The sequence below is a fragment of the Colletotrichum spaethianum genome (assembly GCF_022836535.1).
Source record: "Colletotrichum spaethianum MAFF 239500 DNA, contig11, whole genome shotgun sequence".
Classification (NCBI taxonomy): domain Eukaryota; kingdom Fungi; phylum Ascomycota; class Sordariomycetes; order Glomerellales; family Glomerellaceae; genus Colletotrichum; species Colletotrichum spaethianum.
The window spans coordinates 710,256-732,775 of NW_026054781.1; the positions used below are offsets into that span (position 1 = coordinate 710,256).

The window sequence follows — 22,520 nt, forward strand, 5'->3', positions numbered from 1 at the left end:
TTAGGTAGCTAGTTCCTGTTTCGCCTGGGATGAACGGGAGAACGCACTTGCCTTGCTCCGGTTACCAGCCCAAGCTTGCATGCAGAGGCTGAGGTCACAAGTAGCTCACACCCGTCCACCTGGTGCCTCCCTAGCACATAAAAGCCTGCCCTCCCGCCCTTCTGCTCCCAAGCTCCTGTTTACATTACTCCAACAGTCCAATCGATTCTTGATTTCTTTCCACCACAAGATACCCAAAAATCAACAAACATGTCTCTGCACTGTAAGTTGATGCCCTTCCTGACGGTGATGAGCGAGATGGGGGAGCTTTGGGTTCGCTTCGAATAGCTGCGTCTCTGCCGGCCCCACTTGTCCTCAGCGAGGGAAACGACGCGCCTTTGTTGGACTCGAGATCACAAGCTCGATTCAGCACCGAGGCGGGGCCGACATGGTATGAACAGATCGCTGACCTTTCATCTCATCAGACCTCCCCCCCGTCAAGCCTTCGGCCATTGCCCTCGGCACCATCTTCAACCACACGGCTGAGCTTGCTGGTATGTGAATCCTTCGATGCCCCAAAATCGCACCATACCCCAGATCGCATCAGCTAACCCAAGCTTCCCCACAACAGTCTTGACTCCCCTCTTCGGCGCAACCTACCAGCGCGCCAAGGCTGCCAACACCAAGGAGGAGTTCGCTCGCTCCAAGGAGGCTCAGGGTGCCGCCGTCGCTTGGGGTACCTCCCTCGTTGGCTCTGCCCTCCAGTCGTACGGTGTCGGCGCCCTCATCAACGCCACTGGCACTCTGTCCTACAAGGGCGCTGCCTACCTCGGCTCTTTGATCTTCTTCGCTACTTCTGCCCCCGGCGTACGTCTACTCTTTTTCCACATCATGATTTCGTGACTAACGAAATGCAGTACATCTCCCAAGTCTTCGTCGAGAAGCGTCCTGTTGACACCGTCGGCGTCAGCGTCTTGGCCAAGGTCATCGAGACCGTCGGTCTGTCGGTCTTCCTTACCTGGTGGGGAACCCGCACCAACCCCTTCGACTAAAGGGTTGAATGTTTTATGAACTCAATTGAGCGTTCTGAATGGATTGCTCGTGTGCTATTATCGTTGGGTCGGATGGGATGAGGTCATGGAGTTAAAGAGAGCCCATTATTGCGGCTAGGGTCATTGCCATGTACCTACACTTTTACGTCTGCTCAAGCCATGATTCCTTTAATCGACGAAATCATTTCAAATATTCATCCACCAAATATTTCACGCGGTGACTACAGTCTTCAACGCAGACGGTTCTTTGAACCAGTGTCTTGCACTTGCGTGGCATGATTATGGCATGCTTGGATGGCAGAGCTATTGAAAATGGACCTTGGCTCAACTGCATACTAATCAGATATCATCTGATCCCAACGAAACGCCGGGACAGCGAAGAGCGGTGATCAGTGTGATATGGATTCCAGCATGAGAGATCTACCTCGAGTTTTCAAATCAAGAAGATGAAGGGAGGCTGCCTGGTTTGTTTTTCACATGACACCTAATCACGGCATCACTCAGAAGCACTTCTCGACACCTCGTGTCGGAGAAGCAGATGAAAGTTCCTCCACACCTCCGCACCCTAAAGGTTCCAACGGAAGTTGTAATGATTGGAAATCATTTATTTGGTTCGAGCAGCAGCAAGACTACTCAATGCAAACAAAAAAAGATGTGCCCTAGAACGCCGATGGTCTTTTTTTCCAGCCAGTTTCCCGTATGTCCGCGCCGCAATTGGCCAAAAAAAAAGGAAGCGTGCATATAATACAACTACCCCCGAAAAAGCCGTTTTGCCATCATGAACCACGCGCCCCGTTCGTTCAAGTGACGGGGATAAGCGTGACATAGTCGTCTCTCCGCTGACGGTGGTTGTTTGCTTGTCAAGGGATGTCTTCCTCGTACCTGGTTCCGCAAAGGTCCTCTCTCCTGTGCTTCGCAATGTCCGTATGCAATGCATTTTGGGGGTATGCAAAAAACACACACCAAAGAACAATGCCCATCCATAGATTTATGGATGTCGGCGTTTATGCCCAGAAGGACTGCTTAGCAGTCTCCTTCTGCACAAGCTTGACGAGGGCGGCGTAGACCTCGGAGTAGTCCTCACCATCGTCCTCCTCGTCGTCCTTGGAGTCGGACTTCTTCTCGGCCTTCTTGGCGTCGGCGGCGGAGCGCTTCTCCGAGACCATGACGACGGAGGTCGGGCGCTTCGTCTTGGCGGCGGCGCCGAGCTCGGCGCGCGAGGTGACGAAGATGTAGGGGACGTTGTGGTCCTCGCACAGTACGGGCAGGTGGGAGATGACGTCCATGGGGGAGATGTCGCCGGCAATGATAACGACGCCGGGGAAGGCGGTGTTGCCGGGGCCGGCGGCGGGAGACTTGCGGAGGGTCTTGACAACCTCCTTGACACCACGCTTGAGGGTGTTGTTCTTGGCAGCTGTTTGATATCGTGTTAGCCTACGTTGTTTCGCGTGCAATGGGTTGCAGGATAGCAAGATAGCCCCCCGTAGAGGGGTTAGTGGGAAAACGTACCCTTGCGGATGGACTTCATGACCTTCTTCATGGCCTTCTCGTCGGCCAATGGCACGGCGAAGGGCACGAGGGCGCCAACGACGGGGAGGCCATCGACGGCGGACTTGGACGCGATGTCGCCGCTGGCGACAGCGGTGGCGGCGACGTCGGCCTGGAGGTGCTCATCGAGGGCGCGCTCGAGCTTCTCCTTCTTGTCCTTCTTATCCTTCTTATCCTTCTTGTCCTTCTTGATGGCGCCGTCAGACACGGATCGCTTCTTGTCCTTCTTCTCCTTCCTGTCGGGCTTCTCGGCGGCCATTGCGACGGTTTTTTGTGTGTCTTTCTTTTTTGGGAAAAGGTTTCGAAGGACGAGCAAGGAATTGGGGCTGTTCCGTCGAAGAAGGGACTCGGTGGTTTGGCGACGGAGGCGGCTGGTGGAAGCTTTCGGCTGGACGAGGTCGAATTCAAGTGGCTCGATTTTTTTTCATTCAGCAGAACCCATGCAACTTTTTTTTTCGGCGGGGCCCACATTGCAAGCTTGTGCGGCAGAGGTAGGCCGGGAGTGTGGTATATCCGTGCCGAATGAGCTTGGCCATGGTTCACTGAGCACCCGTTCTCGGTGAGAAGCTCACGTGATTTAGCTCGACCAATCATGGCCCAGACATTGCGCGAATGTCAGCGCTGAGTGGCCGTAGAATTGTTCGTTCTGGCTCTGAAGCCCATTCTAGGTTGATGACAAGCCCAGAGGTAACAGGTTTAGCTTGTGTATGTGCAAGGACTTAGTTCTGTAAAAGTATTGCCCAAGCCCGTTGCTCTTGCGAAGAGTGGTGTTGCTGCATCGGCAGGCCTTTTTCTGAGCCATTCAGCATTTTCACGAAACAGTCCGTAATCTCTTCCATCGACGCATGCTGCTGGCTACGTCGCATCTTTGTAGCAACCGAGGTGTCATGTATTAGAATCGTCAAAATAGGGTTCTATTCCATATCTCCCCCTCTACGTAGTTGATATACACGTGTTTTGACACAGGGAATCGTTGTCCGCCTCTAGCACTCGTCCACCAATGTCGAAAGGTGCGCTTACTCCTCGTCGCCGAACTCGGCACGGCCCTGCTTGGAGTTCAGGTAGTGGTTGCTGCGTCGCATGTCAGTATGAGCTGCTGCTGCTTCGTCGTCCTCGGAGGATAATTCGATGAGGAATAACTAACCGGTGGGTAGCCCAGTCCATGATGTACCAGCCGGCAACCAGGGGAGGGAGGAAGTAGAGGACCTGCTGGCTGAAGCGGCGCCAGGTGTTGAAGACGGCGTCGTGGGCGGCGCCGGCGAAGGGGTTCTGACGGTTGGGGGCAATGCCGTAGGTGATGATACCTCTCTGCTTCTCGCCACCTGTGACCCCGTCAGCTCGTTGTTCCATCCATCATTAACTCCCATCGTAGCGTCTCGTGGGCGAGCGGTTTGTCGTTTCCCTCCTCAATGTTTGTTGTCGTTTGTCCCGGAAAATCATGCATCGCTCAACCGCGTCGCCCTCGTCCGTCGACAACGAAGATGTTGCTAGGTAACGTACCAATGTGTCCCCACCAGCCGAGGTAGCTATCGAGATGTCAGCGGCATGCACTCAGAGCGCAATTGAACATGGTGCAGGACGCGGCGGGCGGACGGAATCATCTCGGTCTCCCGATCTGAAAAGCCCGCACGCCCTTCCGGATCCCTTCCTCAATTGACACTGAACGGGGCATCACTTACTGCTGGTACTTTCCGTGAGGGACGCTGGGTCCTCCCATAAGAGCTTGCGTAGGTCTCATCGTGACGGCGTGTGGTGGACGGTGATGTGTAACCGGGTAGAAAGTCGTTTGGCTGGGGATCGGGATGGGTCGAATCAGACGAGGTTCAAATCTTGTCCCCTTCCTGCCGAACCCGAATGCTGAGGCGCACGTCCCAATATGGCTTAGCGTATTTTCGCCTTCGAACCGTCACCACCCATCCGACAACCCCGGTCGACAGTCCCAAAATTCCATGACGGAGCTTACCGCCGCATCTGAGAGAGGAGCTTTCGACAGCTTCATCCGTCTTTACACTGCACGACTTGCCCACCACCAACGCCTAAAAGTCTAGTCGGATAGCCCGCGATCTCCGCCAACGGACTGCACTGCTCCGTTAAACGTATCTCCCGCCGATTATACCCCGTTTTCCGCTTTCGAAACCATGGCTCAAGCTCTGGGCTTTGCGTACCGTATGGCCGTCCCTGCGGCCATCGGTGTCGCGGTGCTGCAGTCGTCAATCTACGATGTCAAGGGTGGATCCAGAGCCGTCATCTTCGACAGGCTGTCTGGTGTTAAGGAGACTGTCATCAACGAGGGCACGCACTTCCTCGTGCCGTGGCTGCAGAGGAGCATCGTCTTCGACGTGCGGACAAAGCCTAGAAACATTGCCACGACGACAGGCAGCAAGGATCTCCAAATGGTCAGCTTGACCCTTCGTGTGCTGCACAGGCCTGAAGTCCAGGCTCTCCCTAAGATCTACCAGGTATGTCTTGCATTGTTACAAGCTGGCAAACGACCACGCGACTAATCACCCCACCAGAACCTCGGCCAAGATTACGATGAGAGAGTCCTTCCCTCCATCGGCAACGAAGTCCTCAAGTCCATCGTCGCGCAGTTCGATGCCGCGGAGCTCATTACTCAGCGTGAGGCCGTCTCGCAGCGCATTAGCTCCGACCTGCGCAAGCGCGCCGCCGAGTTCAACATCGCCCTCGAGGACGTTTCCATCACGCACATGACCTTCGGCAAGGAGTTCACCAAGGCTGTCGAGCAGAAGCAGATTGCGCAGCAGGACGCCGAACGCGCGCGCTTCATCGTCGAGAAGGCCGAGCAGGAACGCCAGGCCAACGTCATCCGCGCCGAGGGTGAGGCCGAGAGTGCCGAGACCATCAGCAGAGCCATCGCCAAGAACGGTGACGGCCTCGTCCAGATCAGAAAGATCGAGGCCAGCAGGGATATTGCTGCGACGCTGTCGGCGAATCCCAACGTCGCTTACCTGCCCAGCGGCGGCAAGAACGGCAGCCAGATGCTGTTGAACGTTGGACGGCCGTAAAGTGTTACGAGTATGAGGGGGGGGTGGAATGCGTCGAACGAGAGAAGAAAAGGCGATGCTGTATTATAGACTTTGAAGGCAAGTCACCGCTTCAATAAGTGTAATCATAGGGCAATGAATTCTGCCTACTTTCCACGATCCTAAACTGCGCTGCGGACCAGACGCCGTGATGGTTCTGTGTGTGACTGTTTCACTCACCAGCTAGTTTGGAATAAGTTGAAGTCGTGATACGGATTGCAACTTGTTTCATTGGAATATGATTATTTCCTTAGCTGCGGACTTCAACCTATCTCATATAGATTGAGTAAGAATGGAATTCTGACCCTAGCCATACATGGGAAAGGCGTTTGACGAACAAGTAGGCTGGCTTATGTTGATCTAATAAAGACGTTCCCAACATGACACCTCCAAATATGACATCAATCCTGAACGAAGTGTATATAGGTGCTTAGGGCTTCTCCACGAACTTGGTAATTTATGTTGTTTCGAGTTGATTGGTGTAAGATTTATATCATCACCTTTGTCTACGAGCATCATGAGCAATATGTCTCGATGTCAACCAATATAGAAGAGACATATTCATGGTGAGTGTCAGTAGCAAACTATTCTCAGATAGCGCCACTCGAAAAAGATGGATCAGCAATGGTGACATGAAAAAGCAGGAAGGAAGCATCGCTACAACTACGTCGATAGCGGTGTTGATAATGTCGTTGCTGGGACCAAATTCAAAAAGTGTTGCTGGCCGGTCATCTTCGAACACGATGCCAGGCATAGTCCAATGTTCCAATGTTTCCGGTTTCGAGACTATACCTTATCTCGGCCCCCAAATTCCTCGATGAACCAGAGATCCAGCCTCTTGGCTTCCACGTGGACTTTAGCTGTGCGCATACTTGTTGCACAGAGGGCCCTGATCCCATAAGGGCGCCTGCTCGACCATGGATCTCGTCTTTGTTTGACTGCCGATGCTTTATAGCACTAGATGATTGATATATTTCGAATAAAGTTATACTTAAACTACGCTTAAATTAAACTCAATACTTGAAGGTGAGCCCCGACTCGGAGCATCACACAGGCAAAGTCCATCATTTGGCTAATGCTTGGTCAGGTCCTGAATATCTAGGCTTTAGTGCGTCGATCAGTATGAGCGTTTGGGATATCGGCATCGTACTGCGTATGAAATTAACAAATGGAAAAATTATATGTCCTCAAGTTAGGGGCGAACGAGTTGCGTGCTCTCGCGATTCGAACCGACGCACCGCCACGCTTATCATTAAATTTCTGTATGTTTCTGTCTAGGAATGGAAAGTTAGGAAGAGATTGCATCGTGACTGCAAATCTTGACCCAGTAACTCCAGCCCAACCTGCTGACATTAGCTACCGCCTCAGACTCACGGCATGGTCTTTGGCTGTACGTATGCAAAGATCAATGAGGGACAAAAGTATAATGGAAAATATCCATTACTATTAGAGAAACCCTTTCACGGGTAGGTATCATTATGCCAGTTCCAGGCCTCCCCATGCACTCCATGACCCCTAATCCTCCTAAACGCCAAGACATATTTCCCGAGACTCAAGTATGGGCAAAGTCCGCCCGTCGCTAGAGAGCAGACTCGAGGAATTCCACGGTCAGATGACCCTGGAAGTCGTCCACCTTTCCACCAGGTGGCACGAACTCATTACCCTCCAGCTTCCAGCCCTTGAGCTTCATGCTCTTCCATTCCTCCGAGAGCTTGAAACGCACAAGGTCACCCGCAGCCCTAGCGTCCTCCGCACTGTCGTGGCCTTGGACTTTGCCGGTTGTCTCAACCTGAATCTTGCGGTTGAGGAGGTTGTCCATAAGCATCTTCAGGCCCTGGCGGAAGGGCAGGCCGTGTTTGTGAGGGAACAAAAGAACGGTATCGATGATGGTGGGGTGCACGATACGGACGGCATTCAAGTCATTTTCCAGACCGTGGCCGATCAGAGGGTATTGGGGGCGATGAGAGAGAAGAGCAGGTCGCGTGCCACTTCGGGAGAAGAGACAATCTTCATCTTCTTCTTGCCCTTTTTGGGACTTGCCATTTTCTTGGCTTGTGCGGGGGTTGGGTCTTGTTCCTTGGCAGACCAAGGCTCTGCGGACGCCATGTCTTCGGGCCAAACACCGGAGTATCGTGAGTTCAGATCCAGAACCTCGCCGACCGGCTGAACGAGGACGTCCAAGAGCTCTTCTCCGTTGGGCCAAGCTGTGGCAGTAAGACGGACAAGTTCAAGGCCGTGAACGGTGTAGCACATTTCGCAGTCGAAGCACACAGCTCTGTCGGAGGGCGCATTAGGGTTTGCAGGTGTCTCGGCATAGTTGAGGATGGTGGCAAGCCGTTTGGGATCTGAAGCCTTGAACACATGATGAGGGTTGGTGTAGCAGCCGGCGGAATCTCCAACAGCCTGACCACAGCATCGGTAGCGCTTCTGTTGCTTGGATCTGTCGCCGAGTTGGCGCTCGGGGAAGTAGGTCTTGCCCCAATGGAAGGTGCAAGTACCGCCGGAGGCAAGGGCCCCATCCTCTTCTCTTCTGCCAGGAAACATCTGGAAACGCTTGTCACAGCGATCGCACTTCTCCCACCCCTTGGCGGCCTCGAGACCCTCACGGGCCTTGTTGATCTCGATCTCAGTGGGGACAGACGAAACGTAGCCGTGGGCAGCGAGGCCATTAACGGGGGTGATAAGGTGGCGAACGAGGCGAACCTCCTGCGCCGGCGTCAACCCAGTCACAATCTTTTTGGGAGACACAGGCGGCTTCTTGTGAGGGCCTTTTTGTGTCTGCTGGTGGCGTTGGACGACCCTCTCGTCCTTCCACTGCAGCAGTGTCATCTTCTTGTACTGCATGATTTTGTTCTTGATTACGTTTGAGTAGATGGCGCCTTTCTCGATAGCGGTGGTCTCCTCTTCGTCAAGGACTCTCCAGATGAGGTCCTGGTCCGTGAGAACGAGTTGTTTCTCTTCGGCGTCTTTGGCGGTCTTCTTGAGTTCGTTATTAAGGCGAGTGTATTCGCCGTATAGCATCTGCACAAGCTTGTATCGAATATCGAACTTGGCCGGGGATGATTTAAGTAAGCGAGGCGTGAGAGCCTCCGGCTTTCTGAGCTTGGGTGGTGGCTCGGTCTTGGACGTGGTTGGTGTTGAAGGAGTGTGCGGAGAAGCAGTGCCTTGTTGGGCTGACTTTGGGGTGTAAGCAGTCGCAGAGGAGGTAGTGACTGAAGGAGTGTTGGGTTTGGAAGGGTGATTGGCTGCAGATAAAAGAGAGGATCTGGTGGGAGTAGAGTGATTCAACGACTTCTTGAGGTCGGACGAAGCGAGGGAAGGTGCGAGTGGTTTGGACTGAGGAAGCCTCTTCACGGCCGACGAGGAAGAGGCAGACGGGCGATTTAAAGGTGGAGGTGAAATGGGCCGAGCGACAGCTGACAGAGTGTCATCTGGTCTCGGCGCAGTGGTGTCTTGTTTTGAGGTGGTTTTGACAGGAGTAGGCGTTCTTGCAGAATTGGCGGGGTTCCTGACGAGCTGAGCAGCTTTTGGACGTTTTCGAGGGCCATCCTGGGTTGCATCCGTCGTGGTATCAGTCGACCTCTTGGCCGACGTTGCTGACGCGTTGAGCGCCGGTGCTGATGGTGCCGCCATCTTATCCCTGTCATCTTTATGCTGGAAAAGGCACTGGAATGCGGTGCACCTGTCCCCGGCAGGACAGGGGATGTGTTTGAGGTCGACAAAGGACATTGTGGCAATGCTTTCCTCAAGCTGTAGAAACACACCAAGTTTGGTTCAACCTCGGCAATGGCGGCAGGAGCTGGTGATGATGCTGCCTTTCCTGCTGTTGTGACGCAGCGGAAGGAAAGAGGATACGACTACGACGAAGATGCCGACTACGACGACGACGATGACGAGGGCGATGGGATCTGACGGGGACTGCCAGAGCCTCGCCTGGGGGATAGAAGACCTCTCTCTCTCTCTCTCTCTCTCTCTCTGTCTGTCTGTCTACGAGGAATGGCCTTGGCTCCCGATAAAAACTGGCAAAGGGGTCTGGCCGTACTCGCCTGGCCGTTTCGAGGGAGATGAAGGTGGAATGAGAGTGAAGGCACGAATTAAGGCTGCGAAGATCCGGGGGACTGGTACGAAGATCTCATAGCCAAAACCGCAGCCGGGTCGTTTGTGACGTTGTGCCGTTCCAGTCAGCGAATTCGCGGGTCCCGGATAAATGGGCGGTGGGCCAACGTGGCGCGTAGCCAGGGCGAGGCTGACACAAGAATGAAGTGAAATTGGACGTTGATCAACGCGGCGACAACGGAAACGATCAAGGCATAAAGATGGGTTGGTTTGGGAGAGTGTCACAGATGGTAGATGTGTCTCGCATGCTGTCGGAATTGGGACGAAGGGGAGGCTCCGAGCGTTGGACGGATTAGGTAAGGCTGCCTGCCTGTTGGGGCGTGGAACCTCACCTCGGGCACTTTGGAGCTGTGGTGGGGACGCCTGCTGGAGATGCACCGGTTGGTCCAGAATCAACCCAGGTCTCGCCGCTTCCGTTGCGTTGTTCGGCGGCTTTGTTCCTGTCCTCTTATGCATCTCACACGATATGGGAGGCCGCCAAGGTGTCTCGTGAAAAGGAGAGATGACCTTGTTCTCGCAATTGACAAGTGAAAACCGAACACCGGGAACTGGGTAGTCCGGCATCTCTTTCACCCATCGTGTGTCGTCTCGACACCCCCGAGTCATGGACAGTCTCTCTCTTCTTGTGTAGCACTGAATCTCAACCACGGCAATGTTCTTATGACCCCTGCCTTGCCGGCCTTCCTCATCATCTCCAAGGTTGCGGTACTTCTGCCAGGAGAATCAAGCTTAGAACCCTTATCGCGGCAGATTCAGGGACGCAAACTCTAATCCACGAACCGTCTCATCTTTCACGGTGAACAAGAGCACACGGACAATTTCGACAACGCCAGACATGGTTCCTTGGCTTGGAAACAGTCAGGACCACGGGAAGTGCTTGTCCTACAGGTTCGGCATCTCATCCACTTTTACAACGGTTTTCTTGGCGGCTACCTACCTTCTTCTGACGACAACGTGACGGGCCATGCTATCCTTAAGATACTCGCTTGTCTTCGCGCCTCTTATCTGATCCGCGTCCGAGAAGCGCACTAACTGGCTGAGAGGCAACGCGAAACATGGCATTGCATGTGACGTGCGCAGCGATCAGGTTGTAATCCCTTGTCCGTCTCTCGCTTTCGACTAGACATGCAGTCTTCGGACCTTTCTCGCATACGAGGCGACGCGGAGGGCAGTGACACAAGGACCTCGAGCGAAATCATCCAGCCATATCTCTTCCGTTGATAACGGGCCGCCGGTATCTGAGCCCCGACGGGTGCGAGTGGCACCAAGCCTTTGTGCGAAACCAAGGGCAGCCCTGGTCTCGAGGATGGACTTGCCTATCTCGGTGCAACGGTTGGACAGAACCCATTGGCGGTGTACGGCGGGGAAAATACCCTCAGTTGTTTATCGAGGAAATCGTTATCAATGAGGTTGATCGGGAGCCACAAACCCTTCCGGGGGGGTTTTCTGGGCTTCTGCGAGATTCCATCGTCTTGAGGGTCTATAAAGACAGTCCTCGTTGCCCACCACTCCATGAAATGGTTCCTCACGACTCTTTTGGCTCATTCTCGACAGCTTGGGCCTATCTATCCATCTATCTATCTTGATCTACGGCTGCGGTTGTGTGAAACGGACTGCTTCCCGCGATACGTTTGTTTGCACACTTTGAACTGTCGCAGGGGATTCCCGAAGTAACAACTCCAACGTGATTGACGTGCTCAAACTCGACTTGGAATTGGGTTCTCACCCATCAGCCCTATCGATCAGCAGCGCGTAGCATCTTGCGTGCTCAAGGTCCTCTCCAGCTTGCAGCTTTGGAGACAATTTACTCCCACGCATCGACCCCGTGCGAGCTCACCCAACCCAACATCACAAGCCAATCCTACAGCTCGTCGTCACGGATCGAAACTCCGATAGCCTTTTCCCCCACCCTCAACTGCGGACTCGTCCCCGGTACACTGCTGCAGCCCATCCACTCATCAGCAAGGTTCCTAATCGAGACGTCGCGTGCGCGAATTCCATTCCGGTCGTCTGCCTACGAAAAAAGGTCCAATTAGAGAGCAGCATAGGGAGGCAATAGCGGGCGAATCACGCTGAAGCCTCAAGACACACAGCGCCCAATAGCGCCCGCAGACTGCGCAAACACACACACACACACACACACGCACACCTCACTGGCCGCGCAGAAAGAGACTACTTAGGGTGCTAGCCGCCTTATCTCCCCTTAAGTCCAGGCACTCGTATTAGTAGTGGTGTGCCTGGTGGCCCTGTGTTAGTGTCATCGAATTTCACGACGACGTGTGCGCCGCTGCGAAGCAGGACCTGAGCGGACCCGAGGTCCCTCCCCCGGTCGGGCTTCGCGGACTGTCCGTTGGAGGGACTCTTGTGTGGTCGCCCCGAGAATTTAACTCGGCGCGCGTCCCACACGAGCTTCCCTTCGACGTTCCCCATTGCAACTTTTCTCAACGTTGTTACCCTTTGCTGTTCAATCTGTTCACCGGTCCCTGATCTCATCCGACTCCATCATGGATTACACCGGCGGCACCGCGGAGGCCGATCATCTCTGCGTCTTGGTCCATGGGGTTCGTACATACACTCATTTCCTCATACCCAACCCTGTTACCTATGCCCCTCACCCCTTGAACCTGCAGCTGCAGAAGCGTTGTTTCTCGCACCGACGTCATGAATGTTCCTGGGCTAACAAAACGCCGTCTCGGCTCCGTAGCTTTGGGGTAACCCCAACCACATGGCCCAGATCGCCAAAAGCTTAAGAGCAAAGTATTCCGCCGATGAGCTTTATCTGCTGCTTGCGAAACGCAACAGTGGCTCGTTCACTTACGATGGTATTGAGCGGGGTGGCGAGCGCGTGTGCGCCGAGATCGAGGAGGAGCTCCGCCTGATCGAGGAAAGGGGCGGCAAGATCACCAAGCTGAGCATCGTGGGGTACTCACTTGGTGGGCTCGTCTCCCGCTACGCTGTGGGCCTGCTTCATTCCAAGGGCATTCTCGACACCGTGGAGTGCATGGTACGAATGCGCATTCCCCCTTGTTGTGAGCTTACGGTTACTGACCTCGCCTAGAACTTTGTCACATTTGCGACTCCGCACCTCGGCGTTCGCACGCCGCTGCGAGGATGGCACAACCACTTGTGGAATGTGCTTGGCGCTCGCACTCTGTCCATGTCCGGCCGTCAGCTGTTCACCATCGATAACTTCCGCGACACGGGCCGGCCGCTGCTCGCCGTTCTGGCCGACCCGAACTCCATTTTCCTCGCCGGCCTGAAGCGCTTCAAGCGCCACACGCTCTACACCAACATCGTCAACGACAGGAGCGCGGTGCACTACACCACCGGCATTTCCAAGACCGACCCGTACACTAACCTCGACAAGATCAAGTGCAACTTCTTGGAAGGCTACGAGGATGTCATTCTCGACCCGAACCACCCGGTTGCGCCAAAGCCAAAAGTCTCGGAGCCGGCCACCCTCTCGTCGGTTGCCGGCGCCGGCTGGAAGTGGATTCAGCGCGTGCCCTTCGCCCTCGCCCTCACCATTTTCGTCCCCATTGGCATCGTCGCCTTCCTCATCAGCTCCGTCGTCCAGACGGTCCGTTCGTCGAAGCGCATCCAGCTGCACGAGAAGGGCCTCGCGGGCGTGGCGATCGACGAGTACCGCGGCCCCCTGTGGATGAAGGAGATCCGTGAGGAGGTGGAGCACGTCTACGAGACGCTCAACAGCTCGCAAGACCAGGAGTACCTGGCGAGCGAGACGGACGAGGACCTCGACGAGGTCGAGATGGACCGCAGCACGACGCAGCTCCTGGCCCGGGAGAGGCGCATGTCAGTGCCGTCGCAGCCCACGCTCGCGCTGGCGCCCTACCAGTTCCAGATGATCCAGAACCTCGACTCGGTCGGCTGGCACAAGTACCCCGTATGGATCCACAAGGACCGCCACAGCCATGCCGCCATCATCGTACGCTGGGAGAAGAAGAGCTTCACCGAGGGGCGTGTCGTGCTTAAGCACTGGCTGAACGAAGAGTTCATGGTTTAGAGGTGGGGGTTTTGCACAATGGAGTTGGAGTTGGAGCTGGAGTTGGCGAAGCGTTGGGAATTATTAAACATTTACTCCTCTCGGAGACTTTAAACTCTTGTACAAGGTTTTGTTCTTGTAATATATCTCTACCTGCCATTGCAGCAATATGCTTCTGAAGACATTCGATCGCAATGAATCCTAGTTGTCTACGCATCTCCATTCGATGTTATTCCCCAAGGGATTGGCTCAAGAGACAATCGACAGCGTGCCCGGCACTTGATACTTTCAACCGGACTCGCCTCTTTTTTTTATTTTATAAAAAACAAACCGCAAGGGTAGCAAGCTTGATCATGTTTAATAACACTCGAGTGATACCAATCTTTCCGGTGTAGATTGTGTACAAGCGACCACAACCAAGTCAAAACGACCCCTCCCACTCCCTCTCCCGTCTACTGGGCATGCGTTACACCAAACTCTTCTGAGATCACTTCCGCGTGTACCATGCCATCTGTCCTTTTCCCCGGCATGCACTATACGGACATACAAGGCAACGGTGCACAATCATCAATGCATCGAGTCCCGAGACCGAAAGGCGGCCTACGTCCTGCGACGCCCGTCAGCCGCATCTTACCCCAACCCAAGCCAACCCAAACCAGTGGGGACCTCCCATTCTCCCGGTGGCTCCCGCCTCGCACTCACAGCGTCATCGAACAGGGGTGTCTCGCATCGCCACCATGTATAGTAGATTAGTAGCCCACCACTATGCCGACAGAGCATCCCGGCTATCCGGCCTGCGCAGGGGTAGGTAGGTAGTGTCGGTACCCCAACCCACCTAGCCCGCACGACCCTTGGTCCCCTGCGAACCCAGGAACGGCCGCGGCCCCAGGGCCAATGAGTTTACGATTACGCCTACGGGGCCGGGACCTCTCCGTGCTGCAAAGTCAATTGCGTCGTTGATAACGCCCATCGCACACAAACCAGCCCAGACGCGCGTGCTGCCCTCGCTTTCTCGACAGCCTGGGAAACGAAACTAACCCCCGGCAGCATCCGATCCTGCGGCAGAGGGGGGAATGCCCACTGAGTGCTCGCAGCGGAGATGAGGACATCGAAGCTATCCAAAGAAACCTCGGCCCTCTTGAACAAGATGGCCCGCCCGTCGACGACAGCGACACCGCCGTCGCCGCCGCAACAGACGCGCCGGACGACGCGCTCTTCTCTTGCGCGTTTCGCGTATAACGCCCCCTCCTCCTCGTCCACTGCGAACACGAATGCCGCAACGCAACCTGCAACGGCGGGAGCGATTCACGATATCGTCTTGGGCGTCACCGATATCGAAGATGCGGTCACGAATGCGAGGGGCCGGAAACGAAGACGCGTGACAAAGGCGGAAGACGCCCAAGACGCAGAGCCCGAGGACGGTAGCACAAACGTCAAGATCGAACACGTCGAGGACGAATCCACGACAGCAACACAGCCATCCCCCGCGAAGCCGCGCAAAGCTGCACGTAAACCGGCCCGCGTAATCAAGGGCACCAACGCCGCCGAGCCGCGTACCGAGCCGCCCTCGGACTGGGAACAAGTCTACGACGCGGTGAAGCAGATGCGCCTGCACGGCGCCGCGCGCAACGCCGCCGTCGACACCATGGGCTGCGAGCGTCTCTTCCATCCCGACGCCTCGGAGCGCGACCGCCGTTTCCACATCCTCATCGCGCTGATGCTCTCGAGCCAGACAAAAGACACGGTCAACGCGGTGGCCATGAAGAGGCTGATGACGGAGCTGCCGCCGCACGAGCCGGGGGCTCCGGGCGGCTTGAACCTGGAGAACGTGCTCGCCGTCGAGCCCGCCTTCTTGAACGAGCTGATTTGGGCGGTGGGGTTTCACAACAACAAGACCAAGTAAGTGATGGATGGGATGCAGCGGTGCGTGCTGCTGCGCGGGGGTGAGATGGACAACATTTTTAAAGAGTTTGCGAAGCTGACTTGTTCAAGATACATCAAAGCAGCAGCCGAGATCCTACGCGACAAGTTCGACAGCGACATACCCGACACGATCGAAGGGCTCACCTCCCTGCCCGGCGTGGGGCCCAAGATGGCCTACCTGTGCCTCTCGGCGGCCTGGGACCGCACCGAGGGCATCGGCGTGGACGTACACGTGCACCGCATCACGAACCTATGGGGCTGGCACAAGACGACACAGCCCGAGGCGACGCGCCTCGCGCTCCAGAGCTGGCTGCCCAAGGACAAGTGGCGCGAGATCAACTGGCTGCTCGTCGGGTTTGGGCAGACGGTCTGCCTCCCCGTCGGGCGGAAGTGCGGCGAATGCGAGCTCGGGTTAAGCGGGATGTGCAAGGCGGCGGAAAGGAAGAAGGTCAACGAGGGGCGCAGGGCGAGGGAGGTCAAGGTTGAGGTGAAGGAGGAGGACGACGGCAGCGTGGTGATCAAGAAGGAAGAGGTCATCAAGGAAGAGGAAGTAGTAGAGGATAGAGTCGTCAACGAGGCTGTAGGGGTGTCGGAGCCTGCGCCGGAGTCCAAGGTGGAAGACAGCAAGCAATGGCCTGCACGGGATGCAGCAGAGAAGCCCGCGAGTGCGGCTACGCCGCGGAGAGCGCGAAGGGGAAAGGCGTCATAAGGGCACGAGCGGCGGAAAAAAAAGGGGCAACAGTCGTCTTGGGGGTTAACTTGCGAATTCGTCCGGGAGACAGACCATGTCGTAATCATCATTGTGCAACATCCGAGTGCGCAATACCACCAGTGCAACACAGGGGCTGCGACACGTACATCTGTCCGCCGGCACCGCATGCCGACCGTGCGACCAACGGCATGTCCGGGGCTTGCCTGTTTCCTCGTCGGCCAGCGGTGGAGAGCGGGCCCGAATCGCTCGGAGGAATTCCGACTCTTGAGGAAATGGACAGCCAGACTGATTACCCGTGGCGTGCGTTGCCGGCACTGTATGGTTAATTTGTCTTCCGCGGGGCGAAGATGACAGACAGCGACAGAAGGGGGCGAAAGCGCAGTCCAGCAGCAGCTGCAGCGTACGATATCGGAGATAGACCGGGGTTCGGCTGCTGCGCCCGTGCCCGCCGTTGCCGTCATCGTCGTCCTCCACCACCTCACAGTGTGACGTGGACACGGCGCAGGCGGAGGCGGCGGCCTGACTCGCCAGGTCAGAGGACGACAAAAGCGGCCAGGTGAAGCATGGCGTGCCATGGCTACTCCGAGGGACAAACCCTCCTTTCAAAGCCCTGGAACAACAAGGAGGTTACGGATCAAAGGACCCCAATTGCTGGAGGCGGACTGTATGTTCGTCCGTGGTTTCATTCGGCTGAAAATGGCGAACAACCCTCCGAGCTATCCCAGGCCCACTGCTGCATCTCCGCTGCCGGACCTGCCTCAGCGACAACTCATCGGGAATGTTAGGAGTCATTATCATATGTCAGGCAAAGAAAGAGGCAAAGAACACCGGAATGAAGATTTGGAATGGGAAATGTATTTGAAGGATCCAAAAAAATTTGGTTTGATTGACGACCAATCCTCTCCTTGGCGGCCGCTTGAAATAACTATACGCCGGTACGCCGTGCGGAGGAAGTGAGAAAACCGAACTATCCTAAGCTGAAATATGATACACATCGTGGTGTAGAATTCGAGGCGACATACCGCTCCGAGTCGTGCGGATAGACGATGCGAAATACACAGGAGCGCTGCTGCCGCCGCCGCCGCCGTCGCTACCGCTGCTGCACTCTATGCGAGCTTCATCGAGTCTCGCGGGAACTGTATCGAAAAGAGAATCCATCGTGTCGTGCAGAGGTCCCGAGAGGTGTGGGGAACGTGCAGTATTAGGGTCGCCTCGCGCATCGGACTGCTCAAGAGCTACTGGTAAAGTCTAGGCTGTGTCCGGTCATGAGGGCCGACTCGCCTCATCTCGACGGAAGTGTGATGGCGCGGAAGCCAGTCGGGCTTGCGATGGGATATGGAAATGGTGGTAGTACAATGCGACTATACTCCACGGATGACTTGCGTGCGCTCCGACTCGAGCTGGGCGGCATTGCGCTCATGAGATTGCTTCTTGCACTAATGGCGGACAAGTTAGCAAAGAAGGCCTTGGTCTCGCAAGACAGTGCCCAGGCCAAGAAGCCAGGAGCACGAAGAGTCAGAGGCGCAACTTACGTCTTCCAAGCCGGAGCACTTGTGGTCCTCGAGGAGGCGGTGCTTGCCACAGAAGTGGCCGTTGCAGAACCCGCAGTCACCAACAATACGCTGGGCAGCGTCCTTGCACTCCTTAAAGGTGCAGCGGATCTTCTTCTGAGGCATGATGGGCGGTTGTTGAGATGATGATGTGGTGATGTGTGGGTGACTTCGTTGAGAAGCGGTAAGACGCCGGGTAAGGCGATGTGGGATGTGGTGTCGAGAGAGTCGAGATCGAACTTGGTCGGTCGTGGAGGCGACTCGTTGTTAAGACGACGGTGGAGATGCGAGGCGGAAGGGTAGAGAGCGGTCGAGATGGGATGAGGGAGAGGGAAAAAAAGAGAAGGGAAAAAGGAGGAAGAAGAGGTGGTGAGCGAGAGTACAAGTAATAGAAGTTGGCTGGAGGCGAATTGTGTCAGTCAGTCAGTCAGTCAATGATGATCTAATAAGCAGAGCCAGGTCCAGGTCCAGGTCCAGCCAGGCCAGGCGCCAGGTCGAAGGCGGGAGAAGCGCTCACAGCGACAACCAAGACACAAGACAAGGAACAACAGGCGTGGGGCAGGGGACAGGGTGGCTGGTGGAGCTCGGGTCTGGTCTGGGGGGGGGGGGGGGAGGGGGGTGGATTGTGTTGTTATTTATTGGGATAATGGCCATGCAGGGCACACTTCATCGGAGGCGCCAATGCAGGATTGATTAAAACGGAGACCCGAGCGACGAGGCGAGGCGTCCAGGCTTGTCGTGGCAGAGGCGGAGGAGAGGCAGCGAGCGGCAGCGCGCGAGCGAGTTGCCTCGGGACGGTGGGTGTGACCACAACACACTCTCTCACACACAGCACAGCGTAGCACACCAGAGTGGGAGCACTCACTTCTGTTGAATGGACATCTGCTGAGTTGCGCACTGCGCTGCAATGCACGGCCAGACCATTCTGCGGTCCACGGTGTCCACGGTGTCCCCAGTGACATCCATGCCACGCTGCGTACCTACTAAGGTAGCCGTTTCCGTTTCCGCATGCAGAATCCAATGGAACAATGGGGGAGGCAACTAGTGTTGTAGGAGATACGAATCTGTACAATGGGGTGGAAGCTGAGGCGCCGTGTTGGCCGTATTTGCGACTTGGGCACGGTGCTGGGTTGGGCCGTAGCCCGGCAGGCCAGAATCGATAACTGGCCGGCGTGAAGCGATGGGGAGGGGAGTGTCGACTCCAAGCACAGTTCAAGATGCGGATACCGGCGCAGTTATGTGGGTATGAGGTCAAGTGAGAGGCAGAGAAGGTAAAGTCAGGGTAGGGGTCAGGTACGGATACATGAAGAATGAGAGGCTGTAGTGTACTCTGAACCATGAGGGTTCCCTGTCCTTTGTTCAGCCGGAACAGTGGGTGTTTCCCTGTTGCGATGGGACGGGCGGGCAGGTAGGCAGACAGGCAGTGAGCGGCGTACGTGTGCGTCCGAGGTACCTGGGTACCGTCCGCATTGCCCAAGGGGCCTTGGCACGATGGTGGGTGCAGGTAGGTAATCAGCGGTGCGGTGGGTTGGTACAGTAGATCTGATGGGGTGACCGAGACAGCGCTGACGGAGACGGGCGCGATGGAGTCAGGGTCGTGTTCCAGGGCGGGCGGAACGAGAGTACTGTATTCGTACGCATGCCTTCTTCCCCATAGTTTGTAATCTCTTATCTCCTTCGTTCTCTGCCGGCCTTATCAACCCCTCGACTGTCTCTCCGATTACCGGTCATCACCAGACTAAAATCGTGACGGACGGTCACCGGAGCGAGGAGGGGGGGGGATGAGAAGAGCAGGAGGACAACTTACACCAGGCTTATCCTGCCATCCGTGCTTCTCGGTGGCCTTGAGCCTCGGGATCGTTAAATGTACATGGGCAATGATGTGGATGCAATCCCCAACGGAGGCGGGCAAGGCGGGCTTGTGCCGATGCTGATACTGATGGCTCGGTACCGGGACTGGCGCTGGCGCTGATGCTGTAACTGGCTGTGCTCGCTGGATTGATTTGCGTCAAATGGAGGCCTGGGCAATGCCGATGACATGGGTTGACGGTTTTGCAAGGCTCCGAAAGCGGTAAAAAAGACGACGCAGAACACTGCAGCACCACTGTGGTACCGGTAAATAGCACACTGGACTGGACTGGACTGGACGGGACTGGGCCTTGCGCCTCGTGTGTGTGTGTCTCTCTCTCTATCTCTCTCAATCAGGGTTGTGTGCAGTGTTTCTCTGGTCTCTGTTTCTGTCCCAAATCGACGGGTCGTTTCTGCCGGATCTGTACCGGAGTAGCGTACGATCGCCGGCTGGATCTACTGCTCAATGCTGCAATGTCCGTTGCCGTAGGGTAGAGGGGGAAAGCAATGTGGCTGGGAGGATCCTGATGGTTCACTGGTGAGACTGAATAGGATCGAGGAACGTGGGAGTACTCTGTACCTCAACGAGAAACAAGGCGGTGCAAGGTGATGTACGTCAGCGGTGGTTTGTTGGTGATGTACGAGATGAGGTGACTTTTGGAAGCATTAGCTCCGACTGTATTGACGGAATTCCCGGGCCTGAGTCAGACAGATGCAACAATGCGTGTGAAGATGAGAGAGTCGAGGGATGCAGGCATTGACTTGCAGATCTGTATACGTAGTACCTACGCCTGCCGAGTCAATGAGGTAGGAATTTGTGTCGTGTAAGTTAATGGTGCCTTCCTGTATTGGTCAGGAGAGCAATAAGTGTGGTGGTTGATGAGATGGAGAAACAACAGGAAGGAAACGCCCCATGATTCAGCACCGAGGAAGGTACACGCTTGCACCGGCACCGGCCTCTTCCGCGTCAGGTCTGTTTCCCTCCCGATGGACTTAATCAAAGATTTTCTTGTGGCATATGATATGTTCATTACCACTTCTGCTGAACGCTGCCGTCAATCACCGTCATCATCAACGTCGCCGATACCCATTCTCCCAGATGCAAACCGTAGCGTCGAACGAACCCCGGCCCGCCGGTTATCCCACGTTTGCGTCTCGCCATCGCACCACTGATTACCTCGGACTGTCGACGGACGGGTACGGAAGCTATGCATTGCCCAATCCTTTGAGCCCGTCTTCTGATCTGCTAAGGTCAGTTCAGAGAAATCCTACTCGACCCCAACGGCCGGGCATCATGCCAGACTTGCACGCTGCTTACTGGCCCGCCCTGCGTCTTTCTCCCCCTCCCGCCAGCAGACACCCGGTTGTAATAATCCACTAACAAGGGTCCGAATCACATTCCTCTCAGAGGCTTTGGCAATAATATGGCATCGCATGGCGTTGGCAACGGTAATCGTATGGCCCCATGGATCAAGGCTCTGGTAGGAGCATGAGCTGCAGGAGATATCCCAGCTTCGCTTTGCAACCGTTCGTAACTCGGCCCAAAGATGGCTGGCGATGGACGGATGACTGACTTGCGATACGCAGTAGTGCTTCAGTTACTCCGTAATCGCCTGTCGCAGGCTATCGTCATCACGCCTCCCTTTCCTCGCTCTCGCCATTCGCCTTTTCACCTACGATCAAACCGTCTATTCCCCTCCCTCCTCATCGAGCCGTTACCGCCTGCAATTCGTCTCCGCCTCCCCAGCCTGTAAGTTGCCGACATCTCAAACGCTGCGATGAACCGTCTCCTGTCAGCCGCTACCCAACCTTGCCATGTATGCAGATCTCGCTTGTCTCATCCGCACTTATGGGTGCCCAAACGTTGCTACGATGTCGCGCGGTCGAGAGGATTGGCAAGATCAAGATGATGATAAAGTTATTCTGAAGAAAGGATAAGAACCCTGGGACCCCTTACCGGCCCGGTGTCCTTGCTCTCGCCGTCGGCCAAGCGCGACCACGCCCTTCAAACACGTCCAAGAGGACCAGCCTCATCCCTCGGGGCCTCCGCACGCTGTGGTTACGACTTGAGCAAACTTTTAGTTTTCGAACCAACCGAATTCCAAAGCTGATACTCTCATTGGCCCAGCCCGCGGAATCGACAAGTCGAACTAGCTTGTGAGCATGCGATGGCGATCCCTCAAGAGGCGGTGGGCTCGCAAAAAGAAAGGAAGACACCGCAAGACCGAGCGGTGCAGCAGGCGGCTGTTGGGTTTGTCAATGTGCATCTCCGCACCGAGCATTAGTGTGTTCTACATCGTAGGCTCGGCTCCGGGGATATGAACGGGTGTCCACAAGTACCTCTCCCTATGCCGAACCACATAGGTATTGTCCTTCACTGGCCTGCTCTGTCCAAATAAGAAGATGAGTTCTGACGGGTGGAGGAATCCAGTTGAAGCGGTAGATGTTAGTTGCAATGCAGTGCCGCCCAGCCTAGCGCCGTGCAACCTGACCTCTTACCGTACTGGATCTGGCTTCCTGCAGCGACAATGTCTAGGTGCTTGGAAGCGGCACCATTGGTCATGACATGTGGTTCCAGTAAGAGTTTCCGCGCTCCAGTCAATTGGCCGAGATGCAACAGGCAAGGCAGGCAAGGGACAAGCCCGTTGTATTCCGAACTTGTCCACCTCCTCCTCTGATGCTGCACTCCGAATAACTGCCGTCATTCATTATTTCGTGCGGGCACGGTCCATCGGAGAGACGAGA

The 22,520-nt window shown here is 55.6% G+C and overlaps 9 protein-coding genes across 9 annotated transcripts; 4 read left to right on the top strand and 5 right to left on the bottom strand.

Moving 5' to 3' along the window:
- Nucleotides 1–249: 249 nt before the first annotated feature.
- Nucleotides 250–1,031, top strand: ColSpa_05124 (UPF0592 membrane protein; the record flags this gene model as incomplete). The annotated part of the gene is made up of 4 exons (XM_049271336.1): nt 250–262; nt 465–533; nt 611–846; nt 897–1,031. 4 exons carry the CDS (start codon nt 250–252, stop codon nt 1,029–1,031), a joined length of 453 nt encoding a protein of 150 aa, XP_049127293.1.
- Nucleotides 1,032–2,035: 1,004 nt separating this feature from the next.
- Nucleotides 2,036–2,838, bottom strand: ColSpa_05125 (H/ACA ribonucleoprotein complex subunit NHP2; the record flags this gene model as incomplete). The annotated part of the gene is made up of 2 exons (XM_049271337.1): nt 2,036–2,445; nt 2,541–2,838. 2 exons carry the CDS (start codon nt 2,836–2,838, stop codon nt 2,036–2,038), a joined length of 708 nt encoding a protein of 235 aa, XP_049127294.1.
- A 757-nt stretch (nt 2,839–3,595) lies between these two features.
- Nucleotides 3,596–3,929, bottom strand: ColSpa_05126 (cytochrome b-c1 complex subunit 8; the record flags this gene model as incomplete). The annotated part of the gene is made up of 2 exons (XM_049271338.1): nt 3,596–3,650; nt 3,724–3,929. 2 exons carry the CDS (start codon nt 3,927–3,929, stop codon nt 3,596–3,598), a joined length of 261 nt encoding a protein of 86 aa, XP_049127295.1.
- A 788-nt stretch (nt 3,930–4,717) lies between these two features.
- Nucleotides 4,718–5,605, top strand: ColSpa_05127 (prohibitin-1; the record flags this gene model as incomplete). Its single annotated transcript, XM_049271339.1, has 2 exons — nt 4,718–5,038; nt 5,096–5,605. 2 exons carry the CDS (start codon nt 4,718–4,720, stop codon nt 5,603–5,605), a joined length of 831 nt encoding a protein of 276 aa, XP_049127296.1.
- Nucleotides 5,606–7,202: 1,597 nt separating this feature from the next.
- Nucleotides 7,203–7,448, bottom strand: ColSpa_05128 (RNA exonuclease 3; the record flags this gene model as incomplete). Its single annotated transcript, XM_049271340.1, has 1 exon — nt 7,203–7,448. The coding sequence occupies one exon, from the start codon at nt 7,446–7,448 to the stop codon at nt 7,203–7,205; it is 246 nt and encodes an 81-aa protein (XP_049127297.1).
- A 116-nt stretch (nt 7,449–7,564) lies between these two features.
- On the bottom strand, nt 7,565–9,352 carry ColSpa_05129 (RNA exonuclease 4; the record flags this gene model as incomplete). Its single annotated transcript, XM_049271341.1, has 1 exon — nt 7,565–9,352. The coding sequence occupies one exon, from the start codon at nt 9,350–9,352 to the stop codon at nt 7,565–7,567; it is 1,788 nt and encodes a 595-aa protein (XP_049127298.1).
- A 2,891-nt stretch (nt 9,353–12,243) lies between these two features.
- Nucleotides 12,244–13,763, top strand: ColSpa_05130 (putative lipid phosphate phosphatase 3, chloroplastic; the record flags this gene model as incomplete). The annotated part of the gene is made up of 3 exons (XM_049271342.1): nt 12,244–12,300; nt 12,444–12,743; nt 12,798–13,763. 3 exons carry the CDS (start codon nt 12,244–12,246, stop codon nt 13,761–13,763), a joined length of 1,323 nt encoding a protein of 440 aa, XP_049127299.1.
- Nucleotides 13,764–14,889: 1,126 nt separating this feature from the next.
- ColSpa_05131 (endonuclease III) lies at nt 14,890–16,374 on the top strand (the record flags this gene model as incomplete). The annotated part of the gene is made up of 2 exons (XM_049271343.1): nt 14,890–15,641; nt 15,735–16,374. 2 exons carry the CDS (start codon nt 14,890–14,892, stop codon nt 16,372–16,374), a joined length of 1,392 nt encoding a protein of 463 aa, XP_049127300.1.
- Nucleotides 16,375–17,738: 1,364 nt separating this feature from the next.
- ColSpa_05132 (AN1-type zinc finger protein TMC1) lies at nt 17,739–18,053 on the bottom strand (the record flags this gene model as incomplete). The annotated part of the gene is made up of 2 exons (XM_049271344.1): nt 17,739–17,813; nt 17,910–18,053. The coding sequence occupies 2 exons, from the start codon at nt 18,051–18,053 to the stop codon at nt 17,739–17,741; spliced, it is 219 nt and encodes a 72-aa protein (XP_049127301.1).
- Nucleotides 18,054–22,520: the final 4,467 nt, after the last annotated feature.